The sequence below is a fragment of the Caretta caretta genome, chromosome 14, assembly GCF_965140235.1.
Source record: "Caretta caretta isolate rCarCar2 chromosome 14, rCarCar1.hap1, whole genome shotgun sequence".
NCBI classification, from domain to species: domain Eukaryota; kingdom Metazoa; phylum Chordata; order Testudines; family Cheloniidae; genus Caretta; species Caretta caretta.
This window is the reverse complement of record NC_134219.1, coordinates 15,978,936-16,001,604: the sequence shown is the minus strand read 5'-3', so window position 1 is coordinate 16,001,604 and position 22,669 is coordinate 15,978,936. Positions and strand designations below refer to the sequence as shown.

The following is a 22,669-nucleotide window of genomic DNA, read 5'->3' as shown; positions in this document are numbered from 1 at the left end:
GAGGGGAGGAACCTACTTGTTGCTGGGGAGCGTAGCAGACAAAAGAGCAAGACCCACAAAACAGATCTAATCCAACCCTCCCAAGCAACTAACTTCTTCTTTATATTGACAGGTTTCAGAGGAACAGCCGTGTTAGTCTGTATTCGCAAAATGAAAAGGAGTACTTGTGGCACCTTAGAGACTAACCAATTTATTTGAGCATGAGCTTTCGTGAGCTACAGCTCACTTCATCAGATGTTTACCGTGGAAGCTGCAGTTTCCACGGTAAACATCTGATGAAGTGAGCTGTAGCTCACGAAAGCTCATGCTCAAATAAATTGGTTAGTCTCTAAGGTGCCACAAGTATTCCTTTTCTTTATATTGAAGACTATTTCTGAGTTGTTCAGTGGCTGTTTTCTTTCCTCCCAGTTCCTTCTGCGTTGGTGCCACTTGTTTTTAATAAAAGTAGTAACAATTTATTTAAGTCTAGGATCTATGGGACTTTTCAGGCTGCAATGTTCCCAATGTGATGCAAATTTGACAATCTCAGCGTTGTGTTGGTGCAGCCTTGCGGAGTCCTGTACATCCAGGGTCAGGCATTGGTTTAATTAGATGTACGTGAATATTTGGATGCTACTGTCAAAATTGTGTTGTTAAATTTAGTCACCTAAATTTGGGTTATTGCTGATTATGTACTATATGTATCTTATGACTTTTAAAACAAACTGTGTATTTGTGGATAATCTAAGCACTATACCCAGATGTACAGACACGCTTTTCTTAATCTGTATATTATATATATATTTTAACATTAGCTTTAATAATATTTTAAGGGACAAGCATAGTGTCATGATGGAGATGTTTGTGGCCATGGTGTTGTTTGCACCAGCCTGCAGGGAGATGTCAGCACATCACAAGACGCTGACTCCTCCACGTGGGGTCCTTCTGTTCAATGAGATGGGGCGACGTGTTGACTTTTTGTGGGTCCATGACCTGAGATATTCTTGGGGCCAATGAGCAGTGGGGGTGGGACACGGGGCCATGGGCCTGCCAGAGGAGGGAGGTCCCAGCCCATTTGGATGGACAGGACTCCTACAAACTACAGGGCACTCCGCAAGGGCCGTACCCTTGAGAAGCACCTTCCCCCTAAGAGTGCAAGACCCCATGCAGCCCCACCCCATCGGCAGCCTTGGGGAACATAGCAGGCCCACTGCAGATGGGGAAGCAGAAGGCCAGCCTAAGGCCACCTGCTACAGTCCATGCCATGCTCCACGTCCCTTGGAGCAGACCATGGAGTCTACATGCAATCGCCCATCGCAGAGGGAGCCATGGTAACTACAGGTCCCAGCATGCAACACTTCACCTCTAGGGGGCTCACGGGAACTACAGATCCCAGCATGCAACACTCCATCTCTAAGGGACCCCTGGGAACTAAAGCTCCCAGCATGCCACGTTCCCGCCTTCGTGCCGTGCCGCTTTGCATGCCGGGCGATTCGGTTTCCGCGCACATCCCACCCCGGTGCTCCCTCGCCGCGCAGGCGCAGTGTCTCATCCCTTGGTCCCTGTCCGGCCGCAGCGGGAGGCCCGGGACTGCGCCGCGGAGGCCATGGCGCTGAACAGGAACCACTCGGAGGGGGGCGGCGTGATCGTCAATAACAGCGAGAGGTGAGAGCCCCCCCCCACGCCAGGAAAAAGAGGCGGGGGGGCCGTTACCAGTGGGCAGCTCGAAGGGGGAGGGGCTTGGGTCACGTGGTCCTCCCCTCCCCCCGCGTGGCTGGGTGAGACCAGGGCCCCCCACCCTAGGAGCAAGCGCCGCGTCGCTCGACAGCCCCCTCCCCCCCCCCATGGCAGCCTGGCCCCCGCTAGCCCCCTGCCACGGGCCCGAGGGGTGTCACCTGTCCGCCATTTCGCGGGGTCGGCCCCGCCTGGGGATAGCTGCCCGCGTGCTCAGGATCGTCCCCCCCTTGCCCCGGTCTTTGTGCCGCAGAGGTGGGAGCTCACGGGCGGCCACGGCGACCTTTGGGCAGCACCAGGAATGGAGGCGGGGGAGCCCCAGCTCCGCTCTCGCTCCTTGCGGAGCCTGCACCCCCTGGGACTGCTCCTGCCCATCCTACTCTGCTGCCCCCGCCGGCTGCGCAGATTTGCTCCGGCTGTTGTGCTGTGTCCTGGGTGGATCGCGTAGTGCCAGAGGCCTGGACCCCAGGCAGCATCCATCTCCCACCGCCTCTCCACCTGGTCTCTGTGAGAACTGAGACTCCAGTGGGAATTAGGTCTGTGTTACTCCTCTCTGCCGTTCAGCAATCTCCTGCTCCTCGAAAGTTGCTCTTTCCTTCTGCTTTTGTTGTTTTGCTCGTGGATGTTGTGCCTTTCTGACCTGGAGAGCAAGCACCCTGTTCTGCCACAGCAGGGTAGTTCACTCTTCATGGCGCCTGTCCAATACTCAGTTTTTGTGCAGATTTCTCTGCTGAGGCCTGTTCTACACATAGATTTCACTGCTTCAATTAGGAATGGGATCTCACACAAGTATAGTTTAATCGAGGTAACCCCCTGCTAGCATGGACACAGTTGTACCAGTATAAAGGACGTATAACTGCATCAACTCTAGGAGTTGCACTGATTTAACTTACAAGTTTCTAAATCAGAATAGCTAAATCCATCCAAAAACTGTACATTGACAAGCCCAGAAACTGCCAAAAAAGGAGCCGATGGTGGTAGTGTCTTTTGTGATAGGGACACATGTCTACTAAGTATTGGATTGAGGTCATCAACTCACTTTATATAGGCCGGGGTAGGTAAACTTTTTGGCCTGAGGGCCATATCTGGGTATGGAAATTGTATGGTGGGCCATGAATGCTCACAAAATTGGGAGTTAGGGTGAGGGCTCCGGCTGGGGGTGTGGGTTCTGGGATGGGGCCAAAAATGAGGAACTCGGGGTGCAGGAGGGTACTCCGGGTTGGGATCGAGAGGTTCGGAGGGTGGGAGGGGGATCAGAGCAGGGGGTTGGAGAACGGGAGAGTGTCAGGGTGCAGGCTCCAGGCGGTGCTTGCCTCAAGCAGCTTCCAGAAGCAGCAGCATATCCTCCCTCCGGCTCCTATGCGGATGTGCAGCCAGGCGGCTCTGTGCGCTACCCTGTCCGCAGGCACCTCCCCTGCAGCTCCCATTGGCTGCAGTTCCCGGCCAGTGGGAGCTGTAGGGGCAGCGCTTGGGGCGGGACAGCATGTGGAGCTCCCTAGCTGCCCCTACACGTAGGAGCCAGAGTGGGGACATGCCACTGCTTCCTGGAGCCGCTCAGAGTGGGGCAAGCCCCTGACCTCACTTCCCAGCTGGAGCGGGACAAGTCCCAGACCCCACTCCCTGGTGGGAGCTTAAGGGCTGGATTAGGCCCTGGGCCATAGTTTGCCCACCCCGATATAGGCCATTAAATTGTACACAAACTGCTCCTCTGGATCAAGTCCTAATAATGGGCCTCTTCTTTCCTTTGCTTGCTTGTAGTATTTTGATGACCTATGACCACATAGAAATTGCATTCAGTGACATGGAACACATGCCAGATGCCTTCAAAGGGACCAAGAAAGGAAGTGTCTTCTTGACTCCATTTAGAGTAAGTAGTTTTCATAATGGGATCAGAGACTTTAAATAGAGAGAAACCTTCCTGGTTCCTGAAAGTATGGTTAATCTAGCAGCCCTTGAAAATGGATGATCTTTGGACCTCAGCAGCATTATGAATGCATTGTAAATCCTTTGTCAAAAGACATAAATACTGATTAGTTCCCGCAGACAGCTATGTAGCCTGCCAGGGATCCTCAGGAGCTGAAAAGCAAATGCTTAATGCATCAGTTAAACTAATAATCATAACCATCTGGAGAGCAGCAAGCTGACTAGAAATCAGGAGGAGAGAGATCATAGCTCGTGCATGCTTCTAGAAGGCACTTCACATTATTGCGTCATAGCCTCAGCTTTCAGGCATCTTGCTGCTGTTCTCGAGATCTTGTGACCTGCAGGGCAGATGTAAAGCTCCAGACGTGGGAAGCAGTTTCAGCACATTGAGCTCCATTTTCTCACAGTAAATTGTCTCTATGCTTCATGCTTGTTTTGAATGTCGCTTACTATGACTTTGCTCCTTTCCCCTGCAGGTTATCTTTGTGTCCAAGGGAAAGGATCCTATGCAGTCTTTCATGATGCCCTTTTATTTGATAAAAGATTGTGAGATTAAACAGCCTGTCTTTGGAGCAAATTATATCAAGGGGACAGTGAAAGCAGAGACAGGAGGTATGTATTTTTTGGTTACAGTAATGCTAAGATAGTTACATAGCATCAGATTCAGAGAAACATCAAGTTTATGCATTGAGCTAAACTGGGTGTTATCCAATACTATTAAAATGTATTTCTTTAAAAACTGTAACCAAAATTGTGTCTCCCTTCCCTTTCTCCCTGTCCAGTTACAATGAATTGGTCTGTTTCAGAAACTGATCTCATTTCCACTCTCTGTTCTGAATGTTAAAGTTCAATCGGCCAAATGATCTCCTTGATGAAACATCCTTAAGTGTCTCATAACAGAGAGGTCATGTCAACAAAGTTCTGAGGGATGTCAATAAGCTATCACCTGTTGAGATAACCTCTTCAATCCCTGTCCAGATGATTCTTTGCTAAACTTCTCCGCTTCTTCCTAAATCCAGATTCACTTTCAGACAAGTAACCAGAAACAGTTGTCCATCACAAATCTCTTCTGTAGCTCAAGGAAAGGTTGTATTATTGCCACAACACGTCTTAGTAGTAAAAACAAAGATTTTAACAGGAAACTAAATAAATGGGCATTACATGTTGTATTTCAGGCTTGAAAGGGAAGAGGCAGTCTTGAAATTGGGGAAGCTGTTTTTAAAGGGGGACTTACATACTCGAGCGAACCTGGAGAAGAGGGGGAAAGTACTTGTACAAATAAAACATATTTACCCAGTACTTCTTTTGTTCCTCCTTTCACTGTTACTGGAAATCTGTAATTTAACAACCTCTCTCATATCCCCAGCTCAATTTCTTTTGCTTGCTCTGACACTGAAGTCATAATCCCGTGCTTATGACCCAACAGTCTGTGATCCTGGAAATCAGCATTGGATCAAATAGGACAAACCAGCCTGTAAGGGGGTGCACACAGTGAGAACAAACTCTGAAAACCATGTAAAAGGCAAAAGGATTTGCCTAAAATCTGTATGAGTCTTTCCCAGAGGAGTTCCCTTTTAATAGGAATGTCACTATAACACACAAGCATCTCGGGTTTAGTTCACAAAGTAATTTAATTTTCCTGTTCCGTCACTGACACTGATTCCTCTCTGATGTGGTGCTTGGACTCTTGGGCTGTTCTTGTTTTTTGTTAAGCCTGAAACCTGTGATGTCACTCATATATTTTTTTTATCCTATCCTAGAATACCTACCTTGGACTCTGTAGTAGCTTTAAATTGCCCACATCTTTCATACCATTTATGCTCTTCGCTCCATTGGGTACCCAAACCCCCTGTCTATTTATAGCTAATGATTGACTAGCTCTAAAGGCTTTTTAGCAAACTGGATTAACACAATCCCTGTTTTCTGCACTAATCCTGTACCGAGCCAGAGCAAATCTCATGCTGCTGGTGTCATTGTCAACCACTGACAGACTCTGACAATAGGCACATAACTTCATCAACCTCTGATTGATGCTCCAACTTCAGGTACCCCTTGACCTGAAACACCCATGGCCAACATGTATTTTTCTAATTAGAGCATAATTATGACGATCCTATCCTTTTACCTGCAGGCTTTTAAGGTATTTGAGACAAAGCTAAAGTGCTTTAGTGTTGCATGTGAGGGAATCTATATAGATGGACCACAACACTTGCCTCATAGCAGGGAGACTAAATAACATTTAAAAAGTTTCTCCTCTTTCAACTGATTTATTTTCTCCTCTGTAGGTGGCTGGGAAGGATCCTTAACGTTCAAAATGACTTTTTCAGCTGGGGGTGCTATTGAGTTTGGACAGCGTATGCTGCAAGTGGCATCTCAAGGTACTGAAGTTTCACTTTTAACAAGGCTAAATCAGGTAATGGTAGAGGGGGAGCTGGCTTTTTTGTATGGGCTTGTTAACAAGCATGTGGTGCGTGTGTCCTCCTTAGAATAAGCTATGGCAGGATGGATTAAAATATTTTTGAATTTCAGGCAGTAGCTGGAATTAATTTGCCTTTTTTAAATCATTAATATTACTCATCTGGTCAGCTGTAGATCTGCTTGGCCTATTGCACTCGACTCTTGAGTTTGTCTGATTTACTGCTGTGAAGAGGTCGGATCTGTCCTGACCTTGATCCAGTCCTTGTGGATCTGGTAGAATCAATTTGCTTTTGTTTTCACAGCCTCTAGAGGAGAAGCTCCCAATGGAGCGTATGGTTATTCCTACATGCCGAATGGAGCTTACGCCTTTGCGCCACCTGCAGCCAATGGGGTGTACGGTCCCCCTCCGCCAGGGTACCCCTACCCACCACCACCTCCTGGTGAGTCTGCAAACTGAATAAAGAAATCTTCCCAGTGACCAAATTAAAAGCAGGTTAAGGAAGAGGGGAACGTGGATGTATGTTTGGAGCTAATGTCTGGATTGTTTTCAGGTTTGGTTCAGCGCCTTATGCAATTTAAGCAACTGAGCTTATTTAATGGTATTTGGTTTTCAGACTTGTTTTGGCTGTATATGGTCCATGGCTGGCCCAAAGGAGCTGTTCCTACAGTATTTTCATTCTCTTTCTTTCCAAGCAGAGTTTTACCCTGGTCCCCCCATGATGGATGGAGCCATGGGTTACATGCAGCCTCCACCACCTCCTTATCCTGGGCCCATGGAGCCTCCAGTCAGTGGCCCAGACCTTCCTTCCACTCCTGCAGGTGAGAAGTATGTCCCGCGGGTTAGAGCAGAACCTCTGCAATGTTAGTAACATCAGTCACTGAGGACGAGTTGATCTACTACATTCCAGTATCATTTCTCTTCTCTCTACGATAGCCATGTAGAAATGTACAGCAAATAGTTGTCTATAGAACATAATGAATATGAGCAAAAGCATTAAAAAGGGATTCTCCTCTGAAAAGTAACATTCTAAAATTGGCATAATCAGGGTTTCATGTTCATCATCTCTTGGTGATTTCAGAGCAAACCTGCTCCATTTACAAGTTTAAATATATTTTTTTCCTAACTGCCAGTCTTGCAAACTCAATTCAGTCTGATGGCCAACGTGGGGTCTTTCCAGCAAGTTCATCGTCAACAAATATTCTGCAGTTGGATCAATTCTGTTTCTGTATGAGCCGGAAGAGAATCCAGTTTGTTTTCCAATAGTGATGTTCATTCTGCAGGGCTAACAGGAGTAAAAAAAAAACCCAGCAGTATCAAAGCTTGTATTAGTCAGTAGATCTGACTCTGATATATGTAGGAGTAGATTTGATGAGTAAGAAGGTCTCTGTGAGAACAGAACGCTTTTCAGAATACAAATGCTCTTATAAAGGAGAGCTTTCAACGGCAGCAGGTCAATAGGAATCAGTCTGACTGTCATTCGGTGAAATGGAACAATGAGTGAAGCATGGTAGAAATCCATAGAGTTAAGCAGCATTTGTTTGGCACAGCTCTAGCATTGTTTGCCACATCCCATCAGAAAGCCAGAGGACTAAGCAGAACAAACCTTGTTAATCTCAGCTGCCCAGCTTCCATCTGACCTGCCCCATACTTCCCTAATCGATGAAATTGGATGGGAGGCATATAATAGAAATGGGTCACAAAACTCAGGCTTGTAGTTTCAATTAAATGAGGTTTCTCAAAGTGATTTGGGACATTTTCTCAAGTTCTTCCATGTGAAATCGCTACATTCATGCAGAACAAACACTAACATCACATGAAGCGAATGCTAAATAAGTGAGATGTTTAATACTACTGGATCTCTTGTCTTTAAAGGAATTGGGGGTAGGGGAAGGGGTGAGTGTAGCACACCTCTTGAATCTGAATCCATAGCTATTCAGCTCAGGACTGTCACTTGGAAAGGTGGTGGGTCCATGGGGCTGAACACAAGACTTCAGAGTCCGGGGCAGCCGCACAATCCAGGCTGTTCTTGTGGATTAGCTTTTTCTAAGGAGTGAGTTTCCCACAGCTGCTATTAAAGCGTCATTTTTCTATTGCAAAACATCTTTGGATCATTGCCTTCTGGGAGCATTGCCTGTGATCGGCTGGTCTTCAAAAGCAGCTGTTAGCATTTGTTCCATGGACAGAGCAAAACCCAGATGGCATCTGCAAGCTGATGTGGCAGGATATCATAGCTCCTTCAGTGCTGAGTCCCACAGGACCTGCTGATCTCCCTGGTTTCTAACTGGGCAATACTATAGTGACTCGATTCTTCACCCTCTGCCATTTGAAGGGGTCCCACTAACTAGGTAGCTTTGTGGTGGTGTTGCCACTTTGTAGATCAGGTGGGTACAGAACTGAGGGTTGGTCTAATACCTGGTAGGCAGAAACATGCTGGGCTTTTATTTAATGATAGAAGTTCCCTGCATTGTCACCTAATCTTTAACCTGTGTTTGCTTGCAATAGCTGAAGCGAAGGCTGCAGAAGCTGCTGCCAGTGCTTATTACAGTCCAGTCAACCCTCATAATGTCTACATGCCCACAGTAAGTTTCACGCATTGTTCTATACGTAATAAACACCTGTATGTTGCATGTATGAAGGGGGGCAGAGGCACCCTAGGGGGAATGGGCCACTGGTAAATTTCACAGGAAATTAGATTAAATGTTCATAATCTGGATAGTGATCATGTACGGGTAGTAGAGGGTTAAAAGCAGCAATATTGATTGTGTTAACAGCCATTGTTCCTGTTGGAGAAGCAGGGTTTGTTTGAACTAATTGATTTCCTAGCTGTGAATTTATGTTCCTTACATATTTTTCCCCTCCTCTATTTTAGGATCAGCCTCCCCCTCCTCCTTACTTCCCACCAGAGGACAAGAAGACCCAATAAGCTGAAAAGGAACCTCTCCATGATGCATTGCTTCCTTATTTTCCTTCTAGCTGAATCTTGGGGTGGGGTGTACAGCTTTAAGGAGGCATAGTCGTCCCTCGAGGCAGGTAGATACACACACACACAGTGAAGGAAGAGATTTAAAATGTTCTGGACTATCACTTGCAACCCTGAGGGTTTGTCACTCCCTGCTGTCAAATTCCTGCTTTCCCTGTGCCCAGTGATAGCTAGACTATCCATTACAGTTTCCCTTGCATCCCTTCTCCACCAGTACACTTAATATAGTCCTCTTTTGAATGAGGTGACTGTTCCAATTTTAAAGCTAACATCCCTAACACTGAAACAAGATGTGTCTTAACTCTGGAGAATTCCCTTCAGCCTGGCACATCTCATCTAGCTTTCATCTGCTCCATAATTGCATGAGGGAGGCTGCAGAGGGAGCTCTGGGCTTCAGAAGGAAACTGATACCTATTGCACTTCTGTCCAGTGCTTAGGAAACTTCCCTCAGCAGGGACACCTGAAATATTGCTGTACCCCCACAAAGTGCACTGTTGCATCCTATCTTGGTTCAGTCAGGTTTTATCTTTTGAGGAAATGTTTGACTTGCCTTACAAGGCTGTGTAGTGGCACCTACGTATACCTTGGGTCTATTGGGGCATTAGAATGTCCTGCTGTCTCTTTCCCAGTAAGACAGACACGTGGGTCTTAGATCAGTAATCCTGACCATTCCTTTTTTAGTCATTAATGCACCTTGGTTATTTTTTCCTTTCCAATAACGCAAGCTGCACTTTCTGACCAGTGATGCGTCTTACTGCTGTGATTAGACTGTTCAGTTGAGGTGGGTGTGGAAATAACTGTATAAATTCCACCCTGGAAGGATTTGGGAATTGTGTGTGTTGTTTTGACTTGGATGGGAGAGCATTTTTCCCCTTACCGGGTGGAGATGAAACATCATCATACTCTGCTTTCCTGAGGTTGTGAGGTTCCCCCTTCCACCCACCCCACACAAAATGGTTCCCAGTTGCATCCTCTTCTGCTAATATAACTGGGAGCATGTGGGAAGGAGTCGCAGACTGATGATGACTCTGTTCTATGTTTCATTCCCTGTGGGTTACTGAAGACTGTCTTGTTGCACCCTGGAAAGACTGAGGGCCTGATTCTTCGCTCATGTTGGTTTTAACTTCATTGTAAAGTCATCAAATTCATTACTGCTCATTTTTCCAGGAGGGAGATCAGAATCTGACCCCGAGAGGGCTGCGTTTCCTAGATTTCCTTCAACAGAAGGAAACACAAGTGCTGAGATTCCTGGTCTCTGGAGTGCCGAGTTACAAAGCCAGCGTCTGTCTAGTCGCTGACAGGAGGCCCTCCTCCAACACTTCAGAACAGATTTGATTCCTGAACATCCTAGCTTGTTTGGCATACTCAAGCTGATTTGAGCTCTGTGATGAACGGTCACATGCCAGTCTGGTCTTTCTGAGTTAGCAACAGTTGTAAATCACCTCCCATCACTATAGCAATGGCACTCCAAGCAGAAGTATGTAGAACAATGTGTTCACTTGCGGCTGGATTTAATTTTTGGAACTAGCCCTTCAGTGCTGGTTATCCAGGAGAAAGCAATGTAGCACGGCTTAAGAACATTCCTTTTTTTCATCACTGGACCGATGATTAGTACTGTTGGTTAGTGCTCCCAGAATTTAATGATAAATAACACTAATCTTGCACTTTCACATGGGCTTTTCAGCTCCATTAGAGATTCAAGCATGCTTGTTCCATAATGTCGTTTTTATATCGATTTCAGTAGCAGTCACTGTCGTACTTGGAACCTCTGTGAGACTGATCAGTAACCAGCTGTGGGAGAATCCTGCAGACATATATAAATCAGATTTGTAGATTTCCTTTGGGAGACCAGTGCACAGTTCTTCCAAGCAAGTGTGCAGAAAGATCATGTGCTAAGGAAGCTTGCTGAAGTTTACTGCATGCAACGTGCCCGAAAGACAAGGCCCACCTCCTGTTTTCTTTTAGTTTGATCTCCTGAAAGCTTTCTAGCTAACAGGTCATATTACTGCTCTTTGTGCACTGACTTTTCTAGATTTGCTGTTAAAATTGCAGTGATGTAAAGAAATAGGTATTTTAAAAAAAGTATTTATTTTGAAGTTGAATTAATATATTAATGTTTAAAAAAAGTTTGGAATGCAGTTTTTGTTTTGCTGAGACCGTGAATTAAAGATAAATTCGCTTGACGGTGTTTGTGCCTGTGCATTTGTGTGTCATGCTGGCCTCACCACAGGCATTGGGATGGAAGGATTGGCTTGCATTTAAAGCACAGGGCTGGCGGTCAGGAGACTTGGATCCTATTCCTGGCTCTACCATAAGTTTCCTGTGTGGCCTTGGGTGAGTCACTTAATCTGTCTTGACTTCAGCTTCCCTGTTTCTAAAATGGAGATGATGGGTAACATTTTCCAGAGCTCTTGAGTCCTTTAGGAGCCTACGTCTCATTCCCCTAGGTTGTTTAGGTGCTATTGGTCTTTCTTGGGCCAAATTCATTCATTAAAGTACTCTGTGGTCCTTGGATGGAAGGTGCTGTAGAGTGACAAAGTATTCCAGTGAAGTATTAGCATAGTGTCTCCTCAGGCTTTGAGGACCCTGAATTCCTGGGGTGACTGTTTTCACCCCTTCGTTCTCTAGGATGCAGTGACTTACAGTCAGCTCCAGCTTGAAGAACCAGTGTGCTCACTTAGGCCAAATGCTGTGAGATGGTGAACACCTCCAGCTCCCACTGAAGTGAATGGGAGTTGAGGGCATTCAGGATCTGGTCCATAGCAGGAAACCAGCAGCCTCAGCCCTACTCCTCTTCCTTCCTTCCATGAGCTGTAACAAGCCACTTTAACACACCTGATATTCACCCACCCACTGACATGACCATCTTCCAAACCCAAGTCTCTAGCTACTGTACACTCAGCTTTGGCAGCCTACCAGGCTGTATTATACATGTAATTTGAACCAGAGGTTGCTTAGCTGTCGGGTTTTTCCCTAATGAGATGAAGATGGGGAGGAGTGAGACACAAGACGAAAGGGAATCTTGCAGCACAATGAGATCCTGGTAAATCCTGTTTTATGGATTACATTTGTCATGAGTAATTTCAAAGCCAGCAATAGTTTCTGCTAGCTTCCCGGAGTGTAGCCTTGGAGATGCCCTAAAACACTTCCCATGGCTCTAGCAGAGTGCTTTGTACTGCAGGGATCCTACACTTGGTTTTTATGTCCTTCCGTGATTTCCTTTTGCCCAAGCACAGAAAATCCCAAGGAATTTATGGTTGGGTACAGCGCTGCCTGTGCTCCTGCCCCCTGGGCCTTTCCCTGTAGCTCTGGTACATACGGTGTGACTCCACAGCCCTGATTAATCCTGCCTCTGCTGGATGTGCCCCAGAGAAGAAATACGGACACGAGGCTCTGCTGACAACTGGATCCGGTGCTGAAAGTGAGTGTGTCTTCCCTTGGGCCCTTTGCCAGCTCACTAAAGGCGCTCACATCTGAAAACTGAGCGGGAAGGTGTCTCCTTCCCAGTCCAGTCCAGTGGAGGTTCTGAGATAAGCAGGTAGAGAGTCCTGTCTGCTAACAACTGGATACGCTCCAGGGGGCCAGAGCGAGTTGCGACCGGACAAACGTTTTCAATCTGAAGAATTGAAATCAGTTGTCTAAATCAGTGGTCCCTAACCCTTTTTGTTGCAGTTCCTCTTGCAATAGGTTGGAGAACAAATACGCTTCCCTCTCACCATGCCCTCGCACAGATGTGAATCTGATTGAAGGGGCAATAGGGTGTGAGTGAAAGGATTTATGGAGCGGGGAGGGGGGTGGATCATGGTCATAGCCGAGAAGATTTTTGCAGCAGTTTTGAATAGATTGGGGAGCTGTGAAGCATGTGTGAGGAAGGCCCAAGATGTAGAGGATGCAATAGCTGAGCCGTGAGATGATCAAGGCTTGGACCAGGATATTTAATTCAATGGAGCTGCCTGGGTTTAACTGGGGGCAGATTTAATCAGAATCCATCAGATTCTGTAGTGAAATCCACATAGAAATAGAGCCTGGTCTCTACACACTAGGAGTAGAACAAATAGAGAACACTGTACAGACCCAGTGATAGAGCCCTTTGCTCTAAAATGGCTGCTAACTCAGCAGACTGATAAATCTCCCTGTCCCCGACCCAAGTAGCCACCAAATCTACAAACCCCATTGAGCTACTGAGAAGCCATGTTGAGTATTCTGGCACAAGAAGAACCCTTGCAGCTGCCTGCGGGAGACAGGGTGGTCTAGTGGATGGGGCTCTAAACTGGGAGTTAGGAGACCTGGATTTTCTTTTCCTGATTCTGCCACTGAGCTATTGCGTGACCTTGAGTGAGACACTTCGTCTCTGTATTTGTTACCCCATCTGGAAATTGGGGGCAATGGTCTTACTTTCCTTTGGAAAGCGCTTTGGTATCTGCAGATAAAAAGCTCTAGGGAGAAGTTTCGTCTTATTGTTAAGAACCTGATGTAGAGATAAGTGGTGTGGAAGCACTGCCTCCGCTTGGAAGTGAGAGCAGAGGGCTAGGAAATGGCATTAATTAATGTCTCCAGATCTAGTTTCAGCATGTTGGATCTTTAATTAGTTCTAAACTAGCACTAAGTCGACATCCTGTGATCCTAAAATCATACCATTGTGATGTGTCATTTGGACAGTCTTGTATTGTATGTGGTGGTTTTGGCCCTACTGAACCAATAAAAAGGTTTTTAAAACCCCCCACAGACTTTAGGAGCTTATTGGATCCTGAAGTCTGTAAGTGCTAATGGGACGATAGCAATAACAGAGGCATCAGTGGTTAGCGCACCGGACCAGAAGTCAGGAGTTCTTCACCTGGCTCTATTGTTTATCCTCTATTTGAGATTGGGTAAATCACGTAATCTCTTTGCCTCAGTTTCCCTATCTTTAATATGGGGATATTTTCCCTGCCTCACTGGGTGTAGTGAAGCTTAATTAATGTTTCTAAAATGCTTTGCAATCACCTGATGAAAACTGCTACTACAAGAATTCCAGGTACTGTTTATTAATTCTCTCCCAACACCTTTGAAATATACAACTTTCTACAACTCTGCTGCTGCGTTTTGCCAACTGCTCTTGTTCGAGTTCTGTGGACATCTGAACTAATCTGTGGTATCTCTAATGAGCCCATCCCCATAGTACTTATTAGTTGACTAGACAAACCTTCCAGTTATTGAGAATGGGGAAACTAACTGGCTGAACTGCTGTTCTCACTTGCTATTTGAGTGGTTCTGGTAAGTGCTGATGCTTTTACTTTAGGGTCCATTCCAACTCTGACAGATGCCCGCAGGAGTTGGATCAGGCCCTCAGTTTGAAATGCTGGCATTTGTTTTTGTTCAGAAAGTGGAACACTGGAAGCAAGGCAGACCAATCCCAGCATGTGCACAGTCCTGCTGAGACCGTAATAAATGCACTGTTGTTATCCTATGAGCAGAACTCATCGTAATAAAATCTGCGTTTTGCATTAATTTAATTTACTTCCAGATGAAGCAGCTGAGTCATGTAACTCTGTCTCTGGGATTGCAGTGGAACAAGCCTGGCTCGCCAGCTACCCCATTCATATCCAGCATGCAGTTTTCCTTCCAGTGCCTGCAGGGTTGCTTCCTGCCTTCCTATAATCAGTAACTAATGGAAAAAAGCAATTGATCTTGTCCCTGGTGATCGAGGTGGTCTGGCCTGTGCAGCCACAGCCTGGGAAGCAGGCTCTCTTAGTAAATGCAAATGGGGACAGCAAGGGGCAAAGTTCAGCCTGAAATATTTCAGTGGCAGGTATTGCAGGGAGTGTCCCTGTGAGTGAATCTCTCCTGATCCCCTCAGGTAAATGGGTTTGGTGGTTTGGATGCATGTTTTGAGTTTCCTGAGAGAGAGAGAGCAGTTGGAAAATGGTTTGTGTCATGCACATACATGTGTGGGCTTGAGATAATGGGCGGGCGTTGGTGTGTTTGTTAAAATTGACTGGGACTGAGGGCTAGTTCCCAGGCTTGAGGCTTGGATTGAATCTGTGGAAGGAGGCTGATATGCTGGGGTGTGGGTTTGAAATGGCTAGATGCACATAAGCTTTCAAAAGAGGGGATGTGAAACCGGAGGGCCGCTTTGTAAATTGTCGTCCGGCTTGCAGTCCAGGGGCATTATTTCAGGGGAAAAAAATTGTGTCAGCATATAGAACATTGTATGTGATTATATGATATCCTTTAAAGTTGGGGGGGTGCATATAGAGGAGCATATAGACCTATGAACTGTCTGTGCGGGGCGGGGCAAATAACACTCCTGTTGCTGGTTTCAGAGTAGCAGCCGTGTCAGTCTGTATTCGCAAAAAGAAAAGGAGGACTTGTGGCACCTGAGAGACTAACCAATTTATTTGAGCATGAGTTTTCGTGAGCTACAGCTCGCTTCATCGGCTGCATTCCTGTTGCTGTCATGCTAGGCAATGCTCATGGCTCCGTTCACTAGAGTGAGTCAGTTATGTTACATTGGGCTGATCATGGGATTAAACTCGAAGTTGGTATTAGAGTTCTGTTTGCTCTGATGCTATCTGTTTGCTGCTGTGGCAGGTCATATGGTTAAATATGTCTGCTGCTGCTAATAGGTGGATGTGAAAAAGGGCTGGATAATTGTGTTAGGGGCTTATTCCTTCATCCGCTTACTTCCTTGGTCCTTCTTGCATGAACAGAGAGCAACAATACCCGAAGTCCAAAGGTGCAAACAATTCGATGTTTATTGGGGTGAACTTCCAGCAAGCATGATTCCAGTTTCCTTCCTCAGTGTCCCCCTTCCCAGCTCTGACACCACAGAGCCTTACACCTGTGTCCCTGTTCCCATTCCTACCCTTAGCCAAACATGATTCCAGTTTCCCCAGCCCCATTCCCTGTTCCCATTCCCCCCCTCTTTCTTCCTGATTGGCTGCAGACTATATAGTAAAACTTGAGTTCTGCTTAGCTGTACCTTAACCAGTCATTTTACTGAAATTTAACTAACCAATCCTAACATATTGTAACATGATTATTTAACCAATTATATCCTACCACCTTAATTAGTTTACACCCAGCAAACTTAATTATATAGCAGACAGAAACAATCACAGAATCAGACAGAGATTATTCAGACAAACAATAGAGAAATGGGGACTACAGTGATAGAACAACAAAGAAATGAGACAAAAAGAAAAGGAGTACTTGTGGCTCCTTAGAGACTAACAAATTTATTTGAGCATAAGTTTTCGTGAGCTACAGCTCACTTCATCGGATTTCAGATCCCAGCTATTGATAAGTGAGTTCTTGCCAGACAGGATGCTATCAAACTAAGTTTTCTTTTACATCTTCTAGGCACTTCTCTTTCTCTGGAGGTGATAGGCATTATCAGGACAGAATTTGCAAAAAGAAAAGGAGTACTTGTGGTACCTTAGAGACTAACCAATTTATTTGAGCATGAGCTTTCGTGAGCTACATCCGTGCATCCGATGAAGTGAGCTGTAGCTCACGAAAACTTATGCTCAAATAAATTGGTTAGTCTCTGAGGTGTCACAAGTACTCCTTTTCTTTTTGCGAATACAGACTAACACGACTGTTACTCTGAAACAGGACAGGATTGTATTCCTAACAACCCAAAAGCACCTTATTTCAATGTGACCAGTTTGGAATGTGAAGATGTGACTGGTCGCTTCCCAGCTTATGGCTGCCTCTGCTGCTTATCCAGAGGCCTTAGCCTAAGCACAGGGCCTCAGGCTGTCACAGTAAGAGAAGGTCCTTACACCGGCCGACAGTGATTTTGATTCTTTCTTTTATACCTCTAGAACTAGCTAAATGATAAGAATACACCTAAATTCTTCGAGTATAGGCCTTTACAGACAGGCCTGAATATCTGTATTCTAACAAATTGTATGAGCAATGATGTATAGTTAGACCAGCCAATGGGGTGATCAAATCTCATGCTTTAGGGTGTAACTGATCGTTGGGGAGAGGGGGGGTCAGGAAGGAACTCCGCCCTACCCACCTCCATCTCCATGGGCAGCATTGAGTAATTGGCCACTTGTGCAATAGGATGCTCTCACTGAAGCAGCAGCAGGAATTGCTACCCTCTTGAGCAACAGGTATTGGCCCTTTCCCAGCTATGATCTGGTATGGAAAACCCCACCTTTCTAAAATTTCCCTTTATGCCATGCAAAGATAACTTTAGACTCTCTCCTGTGGGTCAGTGCAGGTAGCCCTGTAAGGCCTGGGTTCTGGCTGGCTGAGGATATGTCTATACTGTGATAAAAAGCCTGTGGCACCAAGTCTCAGAGCATGTGTCAGCTGAGTTGGGCTCATAGACCTTGGGCTGCCGAGCTAAAAATTGCAGTGTAGACGTCAGGGCTCAGGCTGGAGCCTGGACTGTGGGACCCCGCGAAGGGGGAAGATGCCAGGCTCCAGCCTGAGTCTAGGCATCTGCACCGCAATTTATAACCCCACAGCCCAAGCCACGCAAGCCCGACTTTTCTGACCCGGGCCAGCCATGGGTGTTTTATTCCAGTGTAGACATACCCACTGTGTCTTGATCTCTATATCCAGAGACTGCTGATAGGGCCGGCCTTGGGGAAAATGGTGCGCTGGACGAACTTGTATTTTGGTGCTCCTGGCCCCGCTGCCTCCCCGAGTTCTCCCCATCGCTCCGAGCATCTGCTGTCTCCCTGGGCTCCCAACCCATTGTCCCCAGGTCCCACTGCCTTCCCCGCAGCCCCCCATTGACCTGAGCTCCCTTCCATGTCTTTGCACCCCAGGCCTGCCCTGTTCCTTGCCTCTTGACCACATTGCCCTGGGTGGTCACCCACAGTGCCCACTGGTAAGGTCTCGGCTCTGAAATGTGCTTCCTCCACTGGCCCAAGTCTGCTGCTCTTCAGGGCCCATTCTTTTTCTCAGGCTCTCATGTGTGGGGAAGAGGTGATTGTGGGGTGAGTCTCTCAATATTGAAGCTGGTCAATAATCTTATGTATGGTGCCTGGGCACATATAGTAGGCATGTTGGGTACATTAATACGTAAAATACCTGGTTGCCCAGGCAACATGCTGAGTCTGGATCCCAGATGTGAGCTCAAACCACTTGACCTTGCCTTTCTCAGAAGCATCTGACTTGGTCTTAAGGGGACGCTGATGTGTTTTGAGGTCTAAAGATGGGCTCTAGAATGGTGTGAAATTGGTGAGGGAATGGCTATGAACTCTGAAGCCTCCTTTCCAGCCCCTCCAATAGCAGTGAAACAATGACTGGTTCCCTGAGCTGTTCTGTTAGGGATGGTGCTACTGCAAATATATGGAAGTGAATAAACAAAGGGTACTGAGGCTGAATTCATCTTAATGGGAAATGCACAGGGAGGGGAAAAAATAACTTTGCCACATGTATTAAAGATTAAATTAGTAGAGAGAAAATGTTATTTTAAGTTTCTGAGGAGAACTGCAAACAGAACAAATGTCCAACTGGACAACATCCTCCATAAGCCAGAGGCTACTGAAAGCTCGTTAAATCTAATTAAAAAGAAGCATGGCTAAATTATCCAGGGCAGTAACTGGAGAATTAGCAGGAGGAAGGAAAAATCAGGCAAGGTCTGAGTCAGAAACCACTGGTCTCGCCATTAATTCTTTAATCATTGCTGTGTTGGGCTTGTCTCAACCCCCCCTTCTCTCCAGAGGAATGCTGGGATAATGTTCAGGATGGAAGGGTTTTACCCCTTCATTGCCCGGGGAACATGCAGTCCTGAGGAGGACACTTAGTGGTGGAACATCCTGTCCTGACCTACCAGGTAATGCAGCCCAAGCTCGAACAGCTTGTTCCCTGGCATGTTGTGCCATGCCAAAAAGGTTATTGTGATAACCTCTAAGAATTTCTGAACTGGTCGTGGAATCGGACCTGGTACAGAGGTTATGGAGTGGGTCCGTGTCCAGTGCGATACTAGGCGCCCAAGTGCAGCTGATCTATGGCATAAATGGCACAATCAAATTCATGTTGTTGGAAAGGGCAAAGAGAGAAACTCCTTAGTTACATAATTTGTTCAGGAAAAACCATTCCCGTATCTTCAGGAACGCAGCATCTCTGTGGCTCAGAGGAGACGTGATCGCATGTTGTCTTTTGATTGGGAGCATTTAATGTAAAAACTATGCACCCGGCACCGTGGTTCCCTGTATATGTGAAAATGTGTGGCACTGTATTCTTAGGATGAGAGCTTAAACAAAGCTCCTGTCTGCCCTGCATTGGCATTAAAAGTCCCTGGCACTTCTTGTAAGAGTAGGTGTTTGCCCTGGTGTCCAAAATTCCCTAAGTGTGGGGCAACATACTGTTCTGGGTTTCTTGTCATCCAGCCCAGAGGTGGCTGCTTTTCTGCATTGCTATAGGTTTCAGAGGAACAGCCGTGTTAGTCTGTATTCGCAAAAAGAAAAGGAGTACTTGTGGCACCTTAGAGACTAACCAATTTATTTGAGCATGAGCTTTCGTGAGCTACAGCTCACTTCATCAGATGTTTACCGTGGAAACTGCAGCAGACTTTATATACACTCTCTGTGTGTATATAAAGTCTGCTGCAGTTTCCACGGTAAACATCTGATGAAGTGAGCTGTAGCTCACGAAAGCTCATGCTCAAATAAATTGGTTAGTCTCTAAGGTGCCACAAGTACTCCTTTTCTTTTTGCATTGCTATAGTTGAAGCAGTTTGGGGATCCCTCAGGACGGAAGGCTTTCTCATATTTCTAGGCAGGATACCAATAATCTTTGTGCTCCTACTCCTCTTGACTGTGTGTGTAGCTAACAGCAGCCCAGAGAGGGGGTGCGTTGTGGAAGAGAAAGGAATTTGATTTGCATCCCATTCAAAGCAAGGAGTGGCAGCCAGCAGAATGCACTGAACATACACTCCTGGAGAGACTGATGCTGGGAGGGTGCATCAGGTGATGCAATATCTGGGACTTTGAGCCCAAGGACAGCAGCAGTATTTCAGAGAATCTGAAGAGGAGGAGAAGGGTATGTTATGATTGCAAGATGAAATTGCTTTCTGTTTTTATGCTGTAGCCCTCTTGGGTTTTTCCTTATGACTTGTCAAATAGTAGCGGGCAGGGCAGAGTTTTGTATAGTCATTCAACCCAGCCTCCTCCCTAGCTGGCCCCGCGTGTTAAAAGGAGAAGTGAGTGAGACTCATGTTGAAATCATTTTTTCAACTTTTCATGTATTTCCAGCCCACTGATCAAGATAAGAGTGAGGAAAGGCTGTGGGCCCACCGGCAGGATAACCAAGCCAAGAGGTAGGAAGACAAGCTGCTACTTACATTTACTGAGAATTGTTTTTAGCACTGGGTTCTCTTTAAAGGAGAAAAGGGTAAAGTGACTTTTGTTGATCTGTTCAGTTTTCTCTGACGACTCAGGTCACTCAACCGTCGCATCTCATTTACCTTGGATGCATTCAATGCTGCTTTAAAACCCTCTTTCAGAGGGCTCTGCTATTTGATGCAACACGCTCTAGTTTGGGGCACACCCAGGTGGCCCAGATTTCAAAAGTGACTTTGGGATCCCAGTTGGAGATGCCTGGAAGGGGGTCTAATTTTCAGAAAGTGCTGAATAGGCCCTTGAAGGTGTTGCTCATACTTACTCTGTATTTTACTCTGTATTGGCCAGTATATTTTAGCAGACCTTTCCATTGCCATTCTCTTTGGGGTGCTCTACCAGTCTCTTGACCTGGGTTTTCTTGAGTGGTTTGCATGAGTCTGGCTAAGTATCTGTGCTTTGGTGGTGGAAATTGTTCAGAGAAATTGAACAGGGTAGCTGAGATGCAAAATATCAAGAAGCTCATAAATCCATGGTAAGAATCAGGAAGGGCAGAGATCAAGCTACATGTGAACGTGCTGGAGGTTTTATCTTCCCTAGCAGACGATACATATTCAAAAATCACTGTCCCAGAAAGTTCATGCGAAATTCATGCTACCGGATTTTGGGAGTGGGGGAAGGACAATTACGTGTGTGTAACCAGTGCAATCTCTGGGTAGAAATACAGTAAAATCAGATACTTTATAACAGTGTCTAATATCATCGTCACACTCTTACTTTTGGGAGGAGCCCAGATGCAATGGCAAAGGCTGCCTGAATGAACTCCGGGCTGGATGGAGAGATCACATGCCTAGGATTAAACTGATCCCTAAGCTCAGGACCAGCAAGGACCTCGCCCCTTCCATGCATACACATGTGGGTTCGTGCACCTTCCCTTGCAACCCTGAGCAGGGTCAGCTGTAAGGTGCAGGTGTGTTTAGAGGGTATTGACCACTGTGATCATAATTTTAAAGTAGGTCAAATTCTTTATTTAAAGTACTTGTGTCCCCCATATGAGCCATGTTTCCGAAAAGCTCTGCAAAACCAGGCTCTTGTGCATAAATGCAATGACTAGCTCAAACTTTTTGAGTTTTAAAAAAACTGTCCCTCAAATATTTAAGCTGCTGCTTTCCATGTTTCTAATTTAGGAGTCTTTTTTTAATGAGAAAACCACAGCATTGTGGCTGGCCTATGACTGAAGAATTTCTATTTCATTGTGTGTTTCTTTTCAAACCAATTTTGATGGATTGCATTTTTTGAACCTTCCAAAGGAAGGTGAAGCCGATACAAGGACTATCTAAACTCTTAAGTTACCCTCTCTGCCCATGCAGAGAGAAGAGATTTCTGCGAGTTTTGTTACTTGACCTCTGCAAGAACCCAGTGAAAGGTGCTGTCCGCTCATGGAGAGAAAATGGGTGTCTGTGTTTTATGCCACAGCTTCTTGCACCTCCTGTGAGCTGTGCTACATCAGATCTTGCTTTTGCAATCACAAGCTTTATTGCCTATCACATGGCACCTCAACGCGAAGATGAAAACAGTTTCCAAAATCAGTTTGCCTCTATATTTCTTCCATATTCAATTATGGTGCACTGGCTTCTGGGCATATTGCAGATACTGCAAAGCAGAACGCCAATAGATTCTGCCTATGTAGGGGGTAATAAAGCTGTCCGACCGATCATTCCAGTCCAGCGTGTTGCAGGGGAGAAACCCTCTATCGTCTAAGCCCAACAGGAAGCAAATACTTGGTTGAAACTCCTGAAGGCTGGCAGACTCGGGGAGTGTCTACGCTCGAAGTGTTACTAGTGTAAGAATACCAATATACTATACCTACAAAGTGCTTCTAGTGTGGATGCTCCAGTCTAGCAAAATCACCTCCACAAGCAAAACAAGCTATACCAGTAAAAGCACAGCTTATAACTGAGTCTACACTAGGGGCTTTTGCTGGCACAGCTATGCCCATCAGGGATCACACCTCATCACATCCCTGACTGCCCTCACTGTTCCAGCAGAAATCCATAGTGTACCTATGGTCTCAGGCTCCAGTTGGCCATTTAGGAGAACATTATCTGTAGCAAGGGATCAGTCAGTCTGACAGTGGAGATGGAGAGAGCTGGCCCCTAAAGCTGAGCAGTGTAATGAACTTGAGAGGAAACAATGCTGCTAAGGCATCTCCCCCCTGAACGTCTGGGATAGTAGCAAGAGGGGAGGGTTACAAAAGAAGGGTTTCCTCACCGCAGTTCCTCCCAGGCTGTTGCAATGTGTGCACCCAACTGAAACTCTCATTGGAATGATCCCGCTGTGCAGCCC

General features: G+C 46.1%; 2 protein-coding genes across 5 annotated transcripts in view; both read left to right on the top strand.

Moving 5' to 3' along the window:
* Nucleotides 1-1,444: 1,444 nt before the first annotated feature.
* Nucleotides 1,445-11,218, top strand: WBP2 (WW domain binding protein 2). The gene is made up of 8 exons (XM_048818022.2): nt 1,445-1,644; nt 3,472-3,580; nt 4,113-4,248; nt 5,922-6,014; nt 6,357-6,494; nt 6,751-6,873; nt 8,558-8,634; nt 8,925-11,218. Exons 1-8 carry the CDS (start codon nt 1,586-1,588, stop codon nt 8,976-8,978), a joined length of 789 nt encoding a protein of 262 aa, XP_048673979.1. The 5' UTR covers nt 1,445-1,585; the 3' UTR covers nt 8,979-11,218.
* A 988-nt stretch (nt 11,219-12,206) lies between these two features.
* UNC13D (unc-13 homolog D) overlaps nt 12,207-22,669 on the top strand; it is a 56,729-nt gene continuing 46,266 nt past the window's right edge. The window contains exons 1-2 of one of the 4 annotated variants that reach the window (XM_048818113.2): nt 12,207-12,456; nt 20,240-20,304. The gene's annotated coding sequence lies outside the window, so the exon portion shown is untranslated. Of the gene's footprint in view, nt 12,457-14,673; nt 14,872-20,239; nt 20,305-22,669 lie in introns of those variants that run through there. The other 3 variants (XM_048818112.2, XM_048818116.2, XM_048818114.2) reach the window with 3 other exon arrangements.